Raw genomic sequence first — 20,191 nt, forward strand, 5'->3', positions numbered from 1 at the left:
AAAAACAGCAATATTGCATCTTCATGTTTTTTCCTGAAGTCATTTTCATCTCTTTTATGTTTGTGTTTTTGAGAAGCAAACAGTATTTTGGAATAAAGACTCGGACACGGATCTCTTTGCTATTGCCTTCATTTGGACAAACGAAAGACGTGTGTCTCGTTCAGTTCAGTGGCTGGCCCTTCTGCTTCAGTAATTACAGATCAAACACACAATTATTCACAGCTCACATTATTGCATACTTCATACTGTGCGCTTTTGATTTGATTTACTGTTCCCACAAAAACATTATTCTGCGATATAAAAATAAATAGTAATTCATTTGGGCAAGAAAACAGGGCTGTTTTAAAATATCTACGCACTGAAACATGCATCACTGAGGGACGTACAGAAACACAAGAACTGCGTTAAAAATACAACACAAGCTTGATTCTGCCACGGGATAAAGCAATAAAAAATACAGATAAAAACACAGAAGTGAGAGATATCAACTCAAGTCTGGGAGAAAAGTCTGAACTGTGTGATAAAAAGAGAAAATACCTTTTCAATTTTTTTTTATGGGCTGCTACCGTACATTACAGTAATTCTTTTTTTAAATAATGTGAATTTGGGGTTTGAATGTGTTTAATTGTCTTGAAAATGTATTAATGCTTGTACAATACGTACAGATACATAACATTAATTTTTCTTTATAGCATATAATGATTTTTTAATATTATTAATATCATATTTATTATTATTAGAAATATATTTAGTATTTTTCAATATTATATGATTTATCTATAATATGATTTAAGGGTGAAATCTGAGCGGGACATGATCTATGACAGTATTAAGTATTATTATGTATTAAACATCTCTGTAAAGTGTGATGTGATGAACTGGGAATTATTATTCATAATTAATCAATGAAACACTCATGAGCCCTCATTTCAGATTCACACACACACACACACACACACACACACACACACACACACACACACACACACACACACACACACACACACTGTAACCAGAGCAGGATATCAGTGAATTTACAGGATGTGTGACATGACAATGTATAAAAACACAAGTGTGATTCTGAACACAACTGGACCCACAAACCATCAGCGTCACGCCACATGCTGGACACGTCTGGGACGAGGACATCTGCATGCTGTAAGACACCACACCACACATCTCCCACAATGCAGCGCTGCTTCTGCAGGCGTGACATCAATACTGGACGTGTGTGGACGGAGCTCTCACATCCACCAACCAAACGATTGTGGAGTCTGTCCTGTGGTCCAATGCTCAGTTTATAAAACATCCACCGCTAGAGGACGTCTGCTCGTCTCCGAGCTTGAAAACATCAGCAAACGCCAAACCGTGCCGCGAGGCAGAGCTACATCGTCCACGGATCTGCATGGCGGCTGCTGATTGGTTAAAACCGTATGAAAACACCAGAGGCCTAGCTTCCTGTCTGAGACGCGGCTGTTGCCGTGGAGACGGCGTGTGTCTGCAGTGGGCGTGGTCAGATGGAGTAGGTGGAGCTTTCTGACTGCTGGCGGCTGTAGCACTGGAAGCTCTTATCACCGATTGGATGTTCCCTGTAAACACAAACAATAACGTCCGTTTATAAACATTCAATAAAGTGAATCAGACAGTCAAAGCACTGTTCTTTTAATCCAGTATTATTTTGTATACTATTGTAGTGCCTATTAATATTTTGACTTAGATTTTATTTTTATATTTTCAGTTTTCAATTTAATTTCAGTTTATGTGCTTTTTTCTTGTTATTGTTCTGTTGCTCTTATTTAAGTTTTAGTAAAATTACATGCGTTTTTTCATGTTTATTACCTTTTTAATCTTTCTATTTGTCTCTGTTTTTAGGGTTTAGTAATTTTCTTATGTTTTTGTCATTTCTATTAGATTTTTACCAATAGTTCTATTCCTCTTTATTTGGATTTTAAGTTTTAGTCATATTATACTGTGTGGTTTTGTCATTTTTTATTTCATTTATCTTTATTTCAGCTAATTTCTATTAGTTATTTTATTTCAGTTTTAGTTATTTAACTCAAACTTGTTTTATCGCACAGCTCTATATACGAACTGGGAAACATTTATTCTATTCAACTTTATCCACATACATGCATTATAGCTGTGTGAAGCAATATATATTCTATATATCAATTCTCAACTGTCAGATTTTCTTTTTTTGTCGAAAGATATAACTATATCATCGTCCAGCTCTAATATGTTAAATGCAAGTTTAAGACATGAAGATATTAAGATGAAACGATGTGTATTGGCTCTGTGTCACTCACTGGCTGCCGTACTTGGTCTTCCTGAACTTGTCTCGTTTGTACTGCATGTGCTGCTGCTCCAGTGTCTGCACGGCTGAGATGACGAGTCTCAGGGTTTTATACGTCTCCTGCGGGTCATCGATCACAAACGTGGAGTATTCCTCCTGCTCGGGACCGTCGTACACAGACTTACTGCCACACGCCTCTGGATGGACAGACCAGATCATGTTCATTCATTCACAGTATAATGTCCTCAACCATAAACATTCTCAACCGTTTTCACTCCATTTTTAAACTTTGTTTTATTACCATACACTAATACTGGGTTGCGTTGATATATTAGGTCCTTCAACTACAATTGAATTAAAAAATATAAAGAGATAGTCTTAATCTGTGTTCTGGAGATGAACAAAGGTCTCACGGGTTTGGAAACGACACGGGGGTGAGTAATTAATGACAGAATCTTAATTATTGGGTGTACTATCCCTTTAAGGACTCTGAAGTCAGTTTTGTAAGTTTTCTGAGTTGAGCACCACTGGATGCAGTGTAAATCACTTTGGATAAGTGTGTGTCACAGGCAGTGTGTTTCCTCTCTCTCACCTTGCATCTTGACTAGTTTGGTCATGTATGTGCTGTAGAGCGAGAAGATCCGCTCCGTCTCTCGGTCTCCGTCCACATCCAGCTGGATGTTGGCAGGAAGTCCCCTGAAGCACAGAAACACAGACACAAACGTTTCATCTAATTAAACGAGAACTTATTTGCATCCATAAATGTGCAGCACATAAATCTGAAGACTGAAGGTTCATCATTCTTGTTTGATTTTGTTGACTGACAGAAAAGCAAACTCATTTTCACCATGTTTTTAGTTTATATTGTGAATCAAGAAGCTAGCGAGGAATAAAACGTTATAGTTTGCTGTTTGTAAAAGACAAAACTCTTTAAAGATTGAAATCTACAGACGCAAATAGAGAATAAACGTCAAATAAAATAACAAAAACATGTAACAAAATCTGAGAATAAATGAATAAAACACAGAAAGACAAAGTGTTATAAAATTATATTAAAAACAATTATATGTACAAAATATTAAATATATACAATTTGATTTCATATTTAAAACAACTTTAAAAAAAAATCATATTATAAAAAAGTGCATTCAAAAACAATGGTTTTGTAGTGTCTTGACTTGAAATGCAAGCAGTTTTACTGTTTTTCTTTCTTGTTTAGATAAAAGTAGGTAATGCACTTGTTCTTTCTTATAGTTGTTTATTTCTTCCATCAGTTCTTATTTATAACAACAAAGATAAAAATAAGAGCTATATTGTGATTATCTAGTAATGATTATCAAGAAAAGAAGTGGGGGGAAAAGCTTAAAAAATTCTTCCTTATAAAAGGTGTTAAGTGACTTTGTTTTCTGAAAATAATTATCCAAATTTTGTTAGTTTTCACTAAAAACGAAAAGATATATCTGCCAGTGGATTAGGAAAAATACTCTTAATCATAAATTTTCTTACCCCATTGGCAGATATTTTTAATTAGGAGTAATGCACCATCTAACAGTGAAAGTGTTTATCCCCAGAGGCGACACAGGAGTGTTTGGAGCTGCTCGGTGCAGACTCACCCCGTGCAGGGCGTGCAGCCCGGAGCCGTGTCCGCACACAGCTTGCAGCAGAGCCAGTGTCCGTTGAGGAACGCCGACGGGTGGTAAGTGCTCAGACGCTTGCGGTTACACTGACTGACTTTGGTCAGGATGTCGATCCAGTCGCGCGCCTCCACACAGTTATTGGCCTGGATGTAGAGCGCCCTCTCTGGCTGGATGACCTGGAACATCTGCAGGAGAAACCACAGCACTGTGACGTCTGTGACACTATCACATCTGACCCTGGAGCACAAAACCAGTCATAAGGGTCCATTTCTTTAATTGAGATGTATATATCACCCGAAAGCAGAAGAAATGATCTCTCCATTGATGTCTGGTTTGTTAGGATAGATCAATATTTGTCTGAGATACAACTATTTGAAAATCTGAGGGAGCAAATATTGAGAAAATCATCTTTAAAGTTGTTCAAATGAAGTTCTTAACAATGCATATTACTAATCAAACATTACGTTTTGATATATTTACGGTAGGAAATTTATTAAATATCTTCATGGAACATGATCTTTACTTAATATCCTAATGATTTTTGGCATAAAAGAGAAATGTATAATTGTGACCCATACAATGTATTGTTGTCTATTTCTCCAAATATACGTCTGTGACACTGATGACTGCTTCTGTGCTGCAGGGACACTGATGTGAATCTGAAGGGGTTTCTCTTACGTTCTTCATTTTGAAGGACTCTTCCTCGAGTCTCTCTACAGCCATGATGTTCTCAATAGGGATGCTGCAAAGAGGGCCTTCTCCTGGACACAACCACAGACACACATCAGCACTGCTGACCACACAGACACATCAACAACAACACTAAACACTTCAGGATGGATGTACAAACGCTTGATTGATTCATGTATACCATTGTTTTCTGCTCAGTCTTTGTCTCTGGTGTCCACTACACCTTTAAAAAACTTTTAAAAAATCACTTTGACCTATATATTACCGTTTTCATGTATTTTTATGTCTTTGCGATCGGTAAGATTTTTTATATTTTTGAAAACAAAAGATTCTGCTCCTTTAAGCTGCATTTATTTGGTTAAAAATACAGTAAAAATTGTGAAATATTATTACAGTTTAAAGCAGCTGTTTTCTGTGTGAATCTGTGTTAAAGTGTAATTTATTTCTGTGATGCTCCGCTGTATTTTCAGCATCATTCCTCCAGTCTTCAGTGTCACATGATCTTCAGAAATCATGAAAATATGATGATTTACTGCTCGAGAAACATTTCTGATTATCATCAGTGTTGAACACATTAATGTTTTTGTGTAAACTGTGATTTATTTTATTTTTCAGGATTCACAGATGAATAAAAAGTTCAGAAGAACAGCATTTATCTGAAATAGAAATCTTTTGTAACATTATAAATGTATTTCCTGGCACTCTTGGTCAATTTAATGCATCCCTGATAAATAAAAGTGTTAATGTTGTTGTTGTTTTTTTACTGACCTCAAATTTTTCAAATGAACTGTATATTTGCCATTATTTATATTCCTATTATCATTTTGGAAAATACATATATTTATAGTTTTGAAATAAAATGTAAATTTATTTTATTTGAACAATTCATGGATCAACGAGAATCATCATTTTTTACAGTAATCACCAGCTCAAATGTTTTTTTGATATGTATTAGAGCTGATGTTGATGATGAACAACAGACGCCTCAAACAGCTGTAGCCAGAGTTTGGGACAAACCTTCTGCGTTACCTTTGGTTTTGTGGTAGGTGAACTCGTGGTTGGTCAGCCGGAACCATCTCTTCTTGAAGTTCTTCAGACCGAAGCGGTTTCTCCCTTGAGCTCGTTTGATCATGAATCTGGAAGGTCAGAGGAGAACCAGACTGAACAGAAGCACTATGCTATTACTGTGCTTGTATTTTGATACACTGCTAAAGGGAGAGACCAGCTGGAACGTCAGTAGAACAACAGAGACACTGAGGAGGCTACGGTAGGGGTCAGGAGGTCAAGGGTCAAAGGTCACAACGGCAGCTTACCTGCCAGAGCCTTTGGCATCAAACCTCTTAATAAGGAGTTTAACGCTCCTGCGTCCAGCAGAGAAACACACACACACACACACATGCTGATTGGTCTGGCACTAACACAGTGCGCTGTGAGGTGTGTGAGCGTCTCTCACCCTTCCTTCAGCATGATGGGCGTCTCGATGCTCTTCTGATCCCAGCGGGCCGAGGACGAGATCAGATCCAGGAACTGCGACACAGACACACACCACATATATTTAATAAACAGATAGAAACACATCTCTTCCATCTAAGCGTGACCCTCTAACACAGCGGTGTTTAGTTTCTGAATGAATCGTGTTTGGAACGAATCATGTGAATCAATGATTCAAAGATCCATTCATAAAGAGAGTCATTTAGTTCACTCCTGATTGAATCGTCAGTTTGAATGAATCAAATGTCTTATAACATCTCATAAAGACTTCTACCGCCACCTGCTGGCAGATTTAGTTTCTAGTTTAGTGTATCGTTTCATAAAAATAATAATTATAATAATAAAAATAAAAAATAATTTCAGCACCCTCATGTGTTTCTTTTGTGGAACATAAGGTAACAAAGCTGACTTTCACTGTACAAACAAAAAATACTGAGATGTTTCTCAAATGACCTTCTTTTATGTTCCATAGGTTATGTTTTAGCCTAAATGTTTATTTGTAATCAATTTTGATGTTGAATCAAACAAAATATTTATTTCCAAAGCTACAGTTTGTAACGTCTATTGGATACTTGCTCATTTAACACAAAAACAGCTTTAAATAATCCTTTCTGGGTACTTTAACAGTCAAATTTATTTTGCAATTAATTAGATTAACAATTTGAAACTGATTGATAACCCTAATATATACATATATATATATATATGACAGCCACTCACATTCTTCACTGCATCAGCGTACTTCTGCTCGTTGAAGAAGTCGTAGAACGCAGCCATGTAGGACTCTTTGAAATTGGCCTGTTAGAGAGAGACGAGAGCGTTCATTATTTTACTAAGAGTTTTTCATCAGAATATCAGTCCACATGTCATCATCACTACATTTTGATGAGTTATGACCAAAATAAATAAACAATTATTAAATCTACAAATGTATTATTTTGTGCAAAAATGTGTCTTTCTGTTGAAGTCATAACCTGCTTTTAAAAATAATGGTTTGTTTTTGGTCATTTAAATCAAGCTGATAAAATGAAATATAAATATTACATTAAATATTCAACAAAAATAAAATAAAATAATAAATAATAATTGTTGCCTTTGCAACAAACTAAAATACATTAGGTTAAATGAAAGAAAAAGAAATAATTAAAAATTTATATACAGTAAAAATCCCAAAAACTACTAAATGACCAAAGCACATAAAAATATAAAAAAATATAAAAAATTGCATAAAAATGCGAAAAGGATGTAAAAAATTACTAAAGCTAAAAGAAAAAATAAAGCTATATAGAAACATATTAAAAAAAAGTATCAAGTCAAAAGCACAAAATAAAATGATTAAAACTGAAGTAATATCTATCTAAAAAATGAATAGAAATAGCACATAAAAAAAATGACTAAAACTGGAAGAAAAATGTATTGAAGCTATATAAAGATATATGAAAAAAATGTCAGAAACACATAATAAAACTACTAAATTAATATTATAATAGAATATAAACACTGGATTTTATTTCAGAAAGTGACAGCATAGTACAGATAAAGGACAATTTCTCTTACATTTACAATGTTTTATCATGATACTATATTATTTATAATTATGAATTATTATTATACATGCTTTATATTACACAATCTCACAAATACTGTAGCCCGTCAGGATTTGTAACAGTAAATAGCTATTAATAATGTCCACTTACAGATTTGGACTTGGCCAGGCTTCCCAGAGTTTGGATGGTTTTGGAGATAAGCGTGAGCGTCCGAGACGTGTACGGATCCTTTACAGAGACAAAAATGATCAAAATAACACATCGGGTTAAATATTAGATAGACAAGAGGAGCGGTACACACCGGGTGATGTGGACGCAGGTGGAAGAGGTTCGGAGAGAGGATGGCAGGAGCAAAGAAACGGAGGAAGATGAAACTGCTGACAGCTGTGTACCGCACATCCGGGTCAACTGCAGAAACACACACACACACACACATCATCATCATCACCATCATCATAATCACCACCACCATTATCATCATCACCATCATCATCACCACCATAATCCTCATCTCCATCATCGTCATTTTCATCATCATCACCACCATCATCATCATCATCTCCATCATTATCACCACCATCATCATCATCACCACCATAATCCTCATCTCCATCATCATCATCTCCATCATTATCACCACCATCATCGTCATTTTCATCATCACCATCATCATCATCACCAACATCATCATCATCATCATCACCATCATCATCCTCATCTCCATCATCATCATTTTCATCACCATCATCATCATCATCACCAACATCATCATCATCATCATCACCATCATCGTCATTTTCATCATCATCACCATCATCATCATCACCACCACCAACACCAACATCATCATCATCACCACCATCATCATCATTTTCATCATCATCACCATCATAATCTTCATCATCATGATCACCATCATCATCTCCATCATCACCATCATCATCATCACCATCATCATCACCACCATCATCATCATTTTCATAATCTTCATAATCACCATCATCATCTCCATCATCACCATCACCACCATCATCATCATCACCAACATCATCATCATCATCACCATCACCACCATCATCATCATCACCAACATCACCATCATCATCCTCATTTCCATCATCGTCATTTTCATCATCATCACCATCACCATCATCATCATCATCACCACCATCATCATCATTTTCATCATCATCACCATCATAATCTTCATCATCACCATCATCATGATCACCATCATCATCTCCATCATCACCATCACCACCATAGAACTAACTACTTCCTGGTGGCGCTGCTCTGCTGGCGACCCGGACTCGTGTGCTGCTGTTGCTGTTTTATTTGTTTGTTTTACCCGTTTTTAGAAGTTATTCATAGAAGAGCACCATGGTGTTATTTGCACAAGGACTATTGCTAGTACTGATTGTATGGCAGTTTGTAAGGATGTGCCAAACATTTCCACATGTGGAGGGCGGGTTACCACTTATCTACTCCAGAGACACGCTGGTGTCCCTTCGTTATACAAAAATAACAACATCGCCGCCCGCGGATTTATTCAACCTGTCCGAGGCATTTAATATCCTGCCGTCTCGCAGAAAACTACGGAAGAGAGGTCGACGTGGGGGGACTCGGCAGCGTCTCCGTCGAAGAGGCAGCAGACCTCCGCTGCCCAGTATGATTCTGAGCAATGTTCGCTCTCTTAGAAATAAAATGGAGGAGCTCCGTATCAAAATGAAGGTATGTTTTGAATACTGTGAGGCGGGCTTGCTGGTATTAACGTAGACCTGGCTCCACAAAGACACCCCCAACTCCTTGATCGAGCTGGAGGGGTTCTCCCTTGTCCGTGCAGACAGGGATATAACTTCGGGGAAAAGTCGAGGAGGAGGTATCTGTGTGTTTGTGAATGACAGCTGGTGCAGGAATTATTCTGTGAGAGAGACTGTGTGCAGCCCTGATATTGAATTGCTGTGTATTTCTCTAAGACCCTTTTACCCCCAAGAGAATTTGGCAATATTATAATTTGCTCAGCGTATGTGCCACCCAGCAGGAATGCGGCCCGAGCTGCAGCTCGTGTTGCAGACTGTGTTCACGATCAACTGCAACGCACTCCGGGAGCCCCGTTTTTTATTCTTGGGGATTTTAACCACTGTAAATTGGAACTTTCCCTTCCGGGATTCGAACAATACGTTAAGTGTGGCACCCGAGATAACAAAGTGTTGGACAAATGTTACAGTGATATAAAACATGCTTATAGGGCCAGTTCAAAGCCCCCTTTGTCAAACTCTGACCATAATACACTCCATCTAATACCTACATATAAGACTGTTTTGAAGAGTAGTAAACCAGTAACCAAGACAGTGACTGTATGGTCTAATGAAAGTATTGAAACACTGAAGGGTTCATTTCTCTGTACAGACTGGAACGTTTTCCACAGTTTGGGCATTGATGAGGCCACTGACACTATTACGGATTATATTAAATTCTGTGAGGATTGCGTGGCCACCAAGAAGGTTATTACAATCTACCCTAATAATAAGCCATACATCAGACAGTTAAAAGAGTGTATTAACCCGAAAAAATGGCTTTTAGGAATGGCGATAGGTTGGGGTTGAAATCAGTTCAAAGGGATCTTAATAAGTTGTTAAGGGATGCAAGAAGGAAACAAAGGGATGTTATTGAACAGAATTTTGCCTCTTTGGACTCTGGGTCTCCATGAAATCTGTTACAAACATGACAACACTTAAAAAGGGTCTCGCTCGCAACACATGATTAGCAGAGTAAAGCAGATGAACTTAATAATTTCTTTATGAGGTTTGATACACAGGATTATTCTTTGGGATTCAATAATGTTCTACAGTCACTTACAACTGAGCCCTGCCCTAGGCTAGGGGTTGATCCCTTCAAAATTCAGTCACTTTTCAGCCAGGTATGTAACAAGAAAGCTGCAGGTCCGGATGGCATATCTGCTTTTCTCCTTAAAACCTTTGCTGCAGAGCTAACCCCTGCATGGTGCCCGGTGTTTCAGAAGTCTGTAGACTCCCATCTGGTACCGGCCCTCTGGAAGAAATCGACCATTATTCCCATTCCAAAGAAACCCTGTCCTACAGAAAACAATGATTACAGACCAGTGGCTTTAACTTGTGTTGTCATGAAATGCTTTGAAAAATACATAGTATCCATATTGAAATCTGAAGTCAACACTGAACTAGATCCACTTCGCTTATAGGCAAGGGAGGAGTACAGATGATGCTATAACTCTCAAACACTTGGAGGACCCGAAGGCCTATGCACGCCTTCTGTTTATTGATTTTAGTTCGGCTTTTGATACTCTACGGCCTCATCTGCTCTTACAGAAAATGACTAAGATGAATGTTAATCCGTCTATTATTAAATGGTTTTATTCTTTCTTAACAGATAGACTCCAAAATGTTAGGATTAACGATACATCTTCTGAATCAAAATGTATCAGTACGGGGGCACCTCGGGTTGTGTTAGTTCACCAGTTCTGTTCACTCTTTATCATCATCATCACCATCATCATCTTCATCACAGATCTCTTTACTAAAGCCTATGGACTAAAACAAAGCCAATCCGGGTCCCTGCAGTGTTCACTTGTGATCTGAAGGTGGCAGTATAACACTGACAAAATTTAATTCAGGGTCCTGAAATCAAGCTAAAAAATAATTTAGAAATTATAAATGCCGCCTTAGCATTGAAGTTGAAATACTAAAATAATTCAAATTAATGAATCTATACAGAAATATTTATATAATAATAATAAAAATACATGACAAATAACAATATAACCAAAACCTAAACTGAAAATATAAACCTAACAGTTTATTTGATCTTTACATAATTGTTATTGTTAACTTAAACTAAATGAGAAATTAGAAAACAAAATTTGAAACTGAAACAAACTGAAATACAATGAGTTGATGTACTAAAATTACTAAAACGTAAAACAAAAATTAAAACGACAAATAAAAACTATATAAAAAAATGAATTCAAAATATAAATAACAATAACACTAATGAAAGATTTCTGGTGTTTTCCAGCATCTATTTTTCAATAATGTTTAATTCCATTTCAAGTTCATGTAAAGAAAGCCATAGGTGACAGGGTCAAAGAAAATCAATGATGAGAAAAATTAATTATTATTCAGGATGACTGGGTTTCAAAAAGAAGTGGAGTGAGACCGAAAAACGACTAAAATGAACCAAAAGAGCTCTGAATCCGCTTCTGTGTTCATGTCCGGTGTGAATGCAAACAAGGGACTTCTTCCCTCGCGTCAGGTTTGTGTCACTGAAGAGTTTTCAGAGTAACTGTGTGTAGTTTTAATGGTCTTTTCTGCTGCTGTGAGTGTTTACCCTGGAAGCGTGACGCAGCAGACTCTCTCAGCGAGAAGAAGATATCACACATGACCGTCGGGCAGCTCACACCCGAGCTGGTGATCACATTAAAGATCCGGTCCACGTACTGATGCAGGTTCTCCTGAGGACACACACACACACACACACACACACGCAGGAGCATCAGCAGGGCTGGATACGATGGGAGAGATTCTCTCTTCAATGATTCTCAATCGATTCTGTGTTCGTTCGTATATATATATATATAAATGTGTCCCTGCAGCACAGAAGCAGTCATCAGTGTCACAGACGTATATTTGTAGAAATAGACAACAATACACCTTATGAGTCACAATTATACATTTCTCTTTTATGACAAAAATCATTAGGATATTAAGTAAAGATCATGTTCCATGAAGATATTTTGTAAATCTCCTACCATAAAAATATACAAACGTAATTTTTTATTAGTGATATGCATTGCGAAAAACTTCAGTTGAAAAAATTTAAAGATGATTTTCTCAATATTTGGATTTTTTTGCTCCCTCAGATTCCAGATTTTCAAATATTGACCTCCTTACAAACCATACAATTGTGAGATTTATACTTTCTTATACATGATGTATAAATCTCACAATTTCAATCAATTGACCCTTATGATAGGATTTATGCTCCAGGGTCACACACATAAACAAAATTTAATTCAAATTCAAAATCACTGAAACCAAAAGAAAAATGAATTAAAAACTATATAGAAATATATATAAAAAAAACAATGTTAAATTACTAAAGCACATTACAAATGTACAAAAAATATAAAACTAAAAGTTTAAAAATAAAAGCTAACACTACATAAATATTAGGAGTGGCACGGTTCAACTTTTTCACAGTTTTAGAGTCACAGTTTCAGTACAGTTCGGTGTGCTATGTTTATGGAAAAACTATACTTTCTAATAAAAAAAAGAAGAAGAATATTCTATCCAACTACGAGCAACAGCACAAATAAATATATTAGAGTAAAGATACAAAAACTAAACAGTGATTTTCAGTTTTTTGTTTAGGGAGGTCTAGCATTAGTTTTTAGGTACAGAAATTAAATGAATAAAAATTGAAGTAATCAAATGTAAAACAGCATTGCATAATTAAATGTATAAATTAAAGATTGTTCTTTATTAAAGTTACAAAAGCTTTTTAATAAAGAGCAGTGAGTGATTTCTTTGTTGTTGCTGTTCGATTAATATAGAGACTGTCACTTTAAGAGAATGCACTGAAACCATGCCATCCCTAATAAATAATACTAAAATAACGCTGGGTTATATCTCAGGAAGTGACATCATAACAGTCCAGACAGAGGACAGTTTCTTTTACAGTGTTTATTAATATTTTCTTATATATGCTATGTTTTAATATAGTTATACTAGCAATTATTCTTGGTAATGTTGTAAGCGAAGTGTAAAAAAAAAATATATATATATTTTGGTATCACTCATTAATGAAAGGCCCTAAAACCATTTAGACTCACCCTATTGGTGTCCAAGTTCTCGGACTCCTTCAGCTTGACCGGGTCGATCTCACAGGGTTTGTGGTCCGTGCAGATCTACAGACAAACCACACCAGAAACTCATATTTGGGTTATTTTTGGTGCCTGATAAATAGACAGTCTGACAGAGAGCAGTATGTTTATTTAGGTTACTGTCTCTTTAAGACCTCATGCATGGATCTGATACATTGTTACACAGGGCTCTACCTTTCTTTTCTTTTAAAAAAATCTAGGCGCACCTTTTAATCAATAATCAAAAATGTGCCCTCCTAATAAAATTAAGTGATTTACAGGGGCCTTTGCTTTTTACCTTTGAAATGGCGTTTATTAAAAGTATGTCATCTTTCATGTCAAATTCAAAAATGTATAGTTATGAGCTTTTTAAAATTTGTAATTCAAAATGATATAATAAGAAGTAGAATAAAACCATATGAAATTAGTATTAATAAAAAAATAGTTTGGCACAAAAGTCGCTTTCGGACGTTTAACGAGGCTCAGAGCTGGCATGAGTGCAATTAAATTCATAAAGTCATATTTAGATTAATGTTTACAATATACAGTTTTGAAAATAGACATATTAAATGATTTCAACAACTGAAATGATACGTTAAAAAATGAAACTAAATCCGCCAGCAGGTGGCAGCAAATCACTGATTTTAAAACTGAATCATTCGTTCAATTGATTCGTTCAAACGGCTGATTCATTCAGGTCTTTGTGAACGGCTAAGTGAATCACTGACTCATTAAACAGTGCTGGTGACGAACGAGAGACAGACTCACCTCATCGATGATGGGTTTGAGCGTGACGCGCAGGTAATGCATCCCCGCCAGCTTCATGGTCTCATCTATGCATTTGGATGTCAGCGAGTTTCCCCGGAATATGGTGTTGGGATCCCTGCAGGCGCGGGAGCAAGGTGAATTCTGAATCAGCTTTGGGTAAGTTACATTCTTATAATCCTAATTTGATTACATTACTGATTAATGCATTTAAAAAGTAATCAAATAACTAAATAGGTTCTACATGCATTTAGATGTAGCGCATCACATTACTGGGTTATCAGGAGAAGTAGTTAGAATCCAGTGGTGTGAACTCACTGCGTGCGGCTGATCTCGGCGTGGGCGATGGCGCTGAGGAAAGGCACGATTTTGCCGTAGTGCAGGAAAAGTCGCACCAAAGGAACAGCCGCCTCCTGCTTCTCACGACACACCTCGCCCAAGATATGAGCTGCTGACGCCGAGACGGGCTGCGACACAAACACACCCGAATCAGCACCACTAGAGAGAGATCTCGACTGATCAATTAAGTGACCCTGGAGCACAAAGGTAGCACATAGTCAACAACAGATTGATACTAAGTCTTCATCACTGACCTGGAGGTGTGCTGACTGCAGCAGCAGGTCTCGGAGTGGGTTATAATGCTCCGTGGGGAACACATGGTCCTCCGTGTAGATGATGTTGAGTCGTAACGAGCCCAACTCATCAGCCTTCACTGATTTATTGCCATTATTTCTGGGCTGTAGGAAGTACCATGCGTCATGAACCCCCGACTGTCCCATCATCTTCAGTGGCACCCGCACCTCTCCCAGAAACTCATCTCCGAACTTCAGATTGCTGGCGTTCCACAGATCCACCCTGAGAACACAGGTCACCATTACTAGCACCAGTGCTGCTCAGGGACACTACAGCTATTACAAATCATTTGGGTCATCGGAATAAAAATATAAAATAGCTAAAATAGCAAAAAGCTAATTAAGATAATTGCCAAGGCAACATTATTTTCATTTACTTTAACTTGATGGAATAACTCAAACTAGAATAAAAATGAAAACTATATTGACACATACAAAAATTGCTAAAATATATAGAACTTTATAAAAAAAAATTAAAAAAATGAAATCATTCAAATTTAAAGTTAAAATTAAATAAAATTGAAGATAATTCAAAATATACAATAGTACAAAGGTTATTATAGTTAACTAAAACCAAAACATAAAAAAAAACTTTTAAAAAATGTACTTAAATAACTATTAAAATATATATTAAAATAATTTACATTTTCATTTTTTTGTTATGTACTAAAGTAACTAAAACTGAAATAAGAATAAATAAAAACTACAGTATAAAAACATAAAATAACTAAAATCACTTTAAATAAAATTAAAATTATATGTAATAGTTTCCAAATGATACTAAAATAACACTGTTAATGGCACAAATTTCCTTTCCGTCTGAGTTTGAGATGAGAAAGACGTTCTCACGGAGTACAGATTGCACAACACTCAGATCACGAAAGGAAATTAGACGGTGCCAGACTCGATCCCTGCTGTTCTCCTCCTTCACGACGAGCCGATGTGACACACACTCACTCTGCATGTTCTCATGCGTCTGACGTGATTACAAACATCACTCGTTAGTCAGCGTCACATCAAACTCATGATGCGCAGAGACGCTGAAATAAACTACTGAGAATGTTGAAATACCTTACGAGTGTGACTAGCAAACAGACAATAATGCACCATGTTTGTTTGTGGGAAGTTTATAGAAATACAGTCAGTTATTTCATCCGGTGGGAGTAAACACAGGCTGCTTCTGAGAATCACACACACACACACACACTCACTTGAGCCCGAGCTTATCCACGTCGTCTTCTTCCACGTCAAACTGGCGTTTGGTGTAGCTCGGAGGTTTGGTCACCTGTGAGAAATGAATGGGAAAAACTATTCAGAGCATTTTTTAAAATTTGTTCAATAAAAATCAATCAATCCAGAACAATGCAGATCATTTAAAAATGAAGTTGCAAATCGTGTTTTTACAAAGCTTTTTTATTAATGCTCATGCAATAATAGTTTATTTTCCGTTTTAATGTCTCTTTTATTTCAGTTTTACGTTTTCATTACCAAAGTCAACTTGTATGCAAATTCGATGTTGATTAGGGGGCGGGGCTTATTGTTCACGACATACAGAGGCCCGTTCCCACCACATTTCAATTAAAAATATATATGATTCTCTAAGTTATAATACTGAGAAACGCTCTCATATTAACGACTTAATATCTCATAATAATGACTTACTTCTCTCATATCAGTGAGAAACTGTTTATTACTTCTATGCATGTGCTAAATGGCTATTTAAATCATTTAAACACGTTTCAGAAACAGAAAGTAGCAGCTGCATTGTTTACAGTGTTACAGTGACCAGTTGATGGGGAAAGCATTCTTAAAATGCATTAAAAATTCTGAATAATTTGTAATAAATAATTATTCTCTGTATTTTGAAGTGCCCATGATAACAATATCGTGATATATCACATTGCCTAACACCGGCACATGTCTATTGGGTACATAAACTATAAAAGGAAAAACTGAGTTTCTGCTCAAAAGCTTTACCTTTATGTTTGATGACCATGTTTGTATCAGTGATATTTTACCATTGATATACTGTTATAGTTTTATTATATTTTCAATCAGTTTCTATTTTAATATTTTCTGTTTTTATTTAAATTTTAGTTCAAGTGTAAAAAAAATGTGGTTGTTTTTGTCATTTTTATTTGTTTAGATTTGTTTTTTTTTGTATATAGTTTGTTTATTTTTATTACATTTTTAGTGCTGTCAAAATTCATGTTAAAAATGTTATGTTAGGTGGGATTAAGAAAAAAATGTGCGATTAATTTTTTATTTTATTTTTTATCGTATGACAGCACTAGTTATTTTACGAAACCAAGTTAAACTAAATTAAAATAAGAAATGTTTCCTTGGCAATTATCAGAAATTAAAAATATATATATATTTCAGTTAACTTTTTTATTTTTGTAACAAAATAGTATTTTATGGTTTTAATTTAAGTTTCAGTTTTAGGTAACTATAAAACCCCTAGTAAATATTTAATTATGTTAACATGTATATTGATAAACTTTTACATTCATTTAATGACGATAAATAACTATTTACATGTTTACTGCTGCATTATGGGTACTGTATTTGACAAATTCTGATACTTAAATATTGCAAATAACATCATGCATGCAATACATCTGTACTGGAGTTGATGGAGAGACATACATGCTGCAAGTTTCAATTTCCTTAGAAATATAATTTAAGCTTTTCAGTTGACAATGAGCTCCTACCTCAAAAAAGAAGACCTCATCGAACTGAGGATTGTTGTTTTTCCGTTTGACCTTCGTCTTCTTGGCTTCTGACCTGTGAAAGATGCATTAGTGTTATACTGATTTAATCTTCACTTCTAAACTAGATGAGCGGCGATGCTCTCAGGTTTGATCTCACCTGGAGGGGCCGAATAATGAGACGACGGCATACGGATCGCACTGGTTATTCACTATCGGCAGATCCTGACACTCCAGAACCCTGCGCAAGGAGAACACACAACTCCATTTATGATCACCAGCACTCACAGACTTGATCAATAAATATCAAAACATTTTATATACACTACCAGTCAAACGTTTTTGAACAGTACGATTTTTAGTGTTTTTAAAGAAGTCTCTTTTGCTCACCAAGCCTGCATTTATTTGATCCAAAGTACAACACAAACAGTAAAATTATAAAATATTTTACTATTTCAATCAGCTGTTTTCTGTGTGAATCTGTGTTAAAGTGTAATGTATTTCTGTGATGCTCCGCTGTATTTTCAGCATCATTCCTCCAGTCTTCAGTGTCACATGATCTTCAGAAATCATGAAAATATGTTGATCTGCTGCTCAAGAAACATTTATTATCATAATTATTCACACAGAAAACAGATGTTATTATTATGCATTATTATACAGTTATTTTAAACAGTATAAATATTTCACAATATTACTTCTGCTGTATTTTGGATCAAATAAATGCAGGCTTGGTGAGCAAGTAAAAACCGTTAAAAAGATTACAGTTTAAAAACCTTTGACTGGTACTATATAAAAAAAATATATGAAATAAAAATAATATTTTAATATTTTTTACATTCATGAAAAGTATCAAACATGATCTTTTGACATTAATAATTAAAATGTCAACACATCACAAATGGCCTTAAAACGAACTGTTTTTCGTAACACCCGGCAACATGATGTCACACTCAGCCAATCAGAGCCGAGCTCTGTTGCGTCCGGACACAGATGACATCAGCAGGGAGTTATCTATTAATCTAGAAACAACCACAACAGCTCAAGCAGCAAACTTTGCAAAACACAGGATTCATGTCACACTCTTGTGTGATGTGTTCGTGCAGCGGTGCCTGGCTGTGAGTGTGATGCTGATGAATGAACAGGATTTACAGCATCTCTAATACCATCCGATCCTTCCAGGACACTTCCTGTGTGTTAAGCTTGTTTATATAATGCTGCGTCTGGTTATACAGCCGTCCGTAAATACACCAGCCATGACGTCCAGCACTGACTGAGACCTACAACATGTGTTCCAGTGTCTGAACTCAATATACTGGAGTTGTGGTTTTGGATGAGTGAGGAATCCTCCCGAACAACAGATTTATAACATCTTTAGTTGATTGGAACTTCCTCTATTATTGCCCTGATGGTGGAAATGGAGATTTCCAATGCTTTAGCTCTTTTCTTACAGCCACTTTCTATTTTGTGAAGTTCAACAATCGTAATATATAATAATAATAATAATAATAATAATAATATATTATTTGGTTTAACTCCTTGTGATGGATGATTAAGGGATCATTAATCATTATAAATTTTTTTTATTATTTTATTATAATATTATTAAATGATCTGCTTCTGAACTCAGCCCAATTAAACCAATTAAATTAACCTGCTTTATCTAAGACAGGGCTCCAAACTGCGACTAAAACGGTCAATAAATATTAAAATGCGACTGAAGTTTTTTCTGAGGTCGCCACTGGCGACTAGGCCTATGTATTTACATGTTATCTCTTAAAAAATTGCATGTAATGCCTTTTTTCCTGATTGTTTTGCATTCACATCTTTTGTTATGTATCGAAGTTTTAGTGGGAAAAATAGTTTTAAACAGTCCTCATCTACCGTGCAGCAACGCTGACACACACCTGATAAACGCGCGAGAGAGAGGAATGATGGAGACTTGAAGAGAGAGTGCAGAAAAATAGCTTCTATTTCGTTCATAACTTGAACAAACTACAACAGGTAAAGCTGTCATCTGTGTGGATATTGGCAATATCGTTAACAGTTCTCGTTTATAATCATAAGGCTTCTTCTTAACAAGATCTTAGTCCATGCTGTGTTCTGTTAATGCATGAACTTCATTTTTGAAGTGCACTTGCCGTCCAGTAATCGCAAAAAGCTTTGTGCTTTGTTACTTTTTAATTTACAAAGTATCAGCTTTAAAATTATTCCAAATTCATAACAAAATTCAAACAATAAATAAAGTTTTGGTGCTCTTGAATGGATTTGCAGCACTAAAAATCGCTTGCAGTAGCTCTGTTACTAAATTTATTTAAAAATGGCTATCATATACAGCTATGATCAGCTGTTCCTTCATCTTGGCTGAGCTTTCAACTCTGGTACTGGAAAGGATGAAGCTGATTGGTTGGTTCTTGTCACATGACCTGCGGTGCACTTGCGGGATTCTGAAAAGTTGAGATGTTTTTAACTCGATGCGGTGCGGGCGCATCCAGCTGGAAAAAAACGAGCGCGTCGCTTCCATTA

General features: G+C 35.9%; 1 protein-coding gene across 4 annotated transcripts in view; it reads right to left on the bottom strand.

The window, feature by feature from the left end:
- Positions 1-843: 843 nt before the first annotated feature.
- LOC132143316 (ras GTPase-activating protein 3-like) overlaps positions 844-20,191 on the bottom strand; it is a 39,046-nt gene continuing 19,698 nt past the window's right edge. Inside the window, exons 6-24 of one of the 4 annotated variants that reach the window (XR_009434235.1) lie at positions 17,826-17,906; positions 17,669-17,741; positions 16,166-16,239; positions 14,916-15,177; positions 14,641-14,789; positions 14,326-14,440; positions 13,528-13,602; positions 12,024-12,147; positions 7,960-8,066; positions 7,809-7,886; positions 6,832-6,909; positions 6,074-6,147; positions 5,650-5,756; positions 4,609-4,691; positions 3,907-4,115; positions 2,886-2,989; positions 2,307-2,490; positions 968-1,589; positions 844-923 (exon numbers count right to left, since the gene is read on the bottom strand). Coding sequence is in view for 1 of the 4 variants with exons in the window: in XM_059553435.1 (XP_059409418.1) it covers positions 1,514-1,589; positions 2,307-2,490; positions 2,886-2,989; positions 3,907-4,115; positions 4,609-4,691; positions 5,650-5,756; positions 6,074-6,147; positions 6,832-6,909; positions 7,809-7,886; positions 7,960-8,066; positions 12,024-12,147; positions 13,528-13,602; positions 14,326-14,440; positions 14,641-14,789; positions 14,916-15,177; positions 16,166-16,239; positions 17,669-17,741; positions 17,826-17,906 (2,053 nt within the window). In the remaining 3 variants the exon portion in view is untranslated. Of the gene's footprint in view, positions 924-947; positions 1,590-2,306; positions 2,491-2,885; positions 2,990-3,906; positions 4,116-4,608; positions 4,692-5,649; positions 5,757-6,073; positions 6,148-6,831; positions 6,910-7,808; positions 7,887-7,959; positions 8,067-12,023; positions 12,148-13,527; positions 13,603-14,325; positions 14,441-14,640; positions 14,790-14,915; positions 15,178-16,165; positions 16,240-17,668; positions 17,742-17,825; positions 17,907-20,191 lie in introns of those variants that run through there. The other 3 variants (XR_009434236.1, XR_009434237.1, XM_059553435.1) reach the window with 3 other exon arrangements.

This window comes from Carassius carassius, chromosome 7 (genome assembly GCF_963082965.1).
Source record: "Carassius carassius chromosome 7, fCarCar2.1, whole genome shotgun sequence".
Lineage (NCBI taxonomy): Eukaryota > Metazoa > Chordata > Actinopteri > Cypriniformes > Cyprinidae > Carassius > Carassius carassius.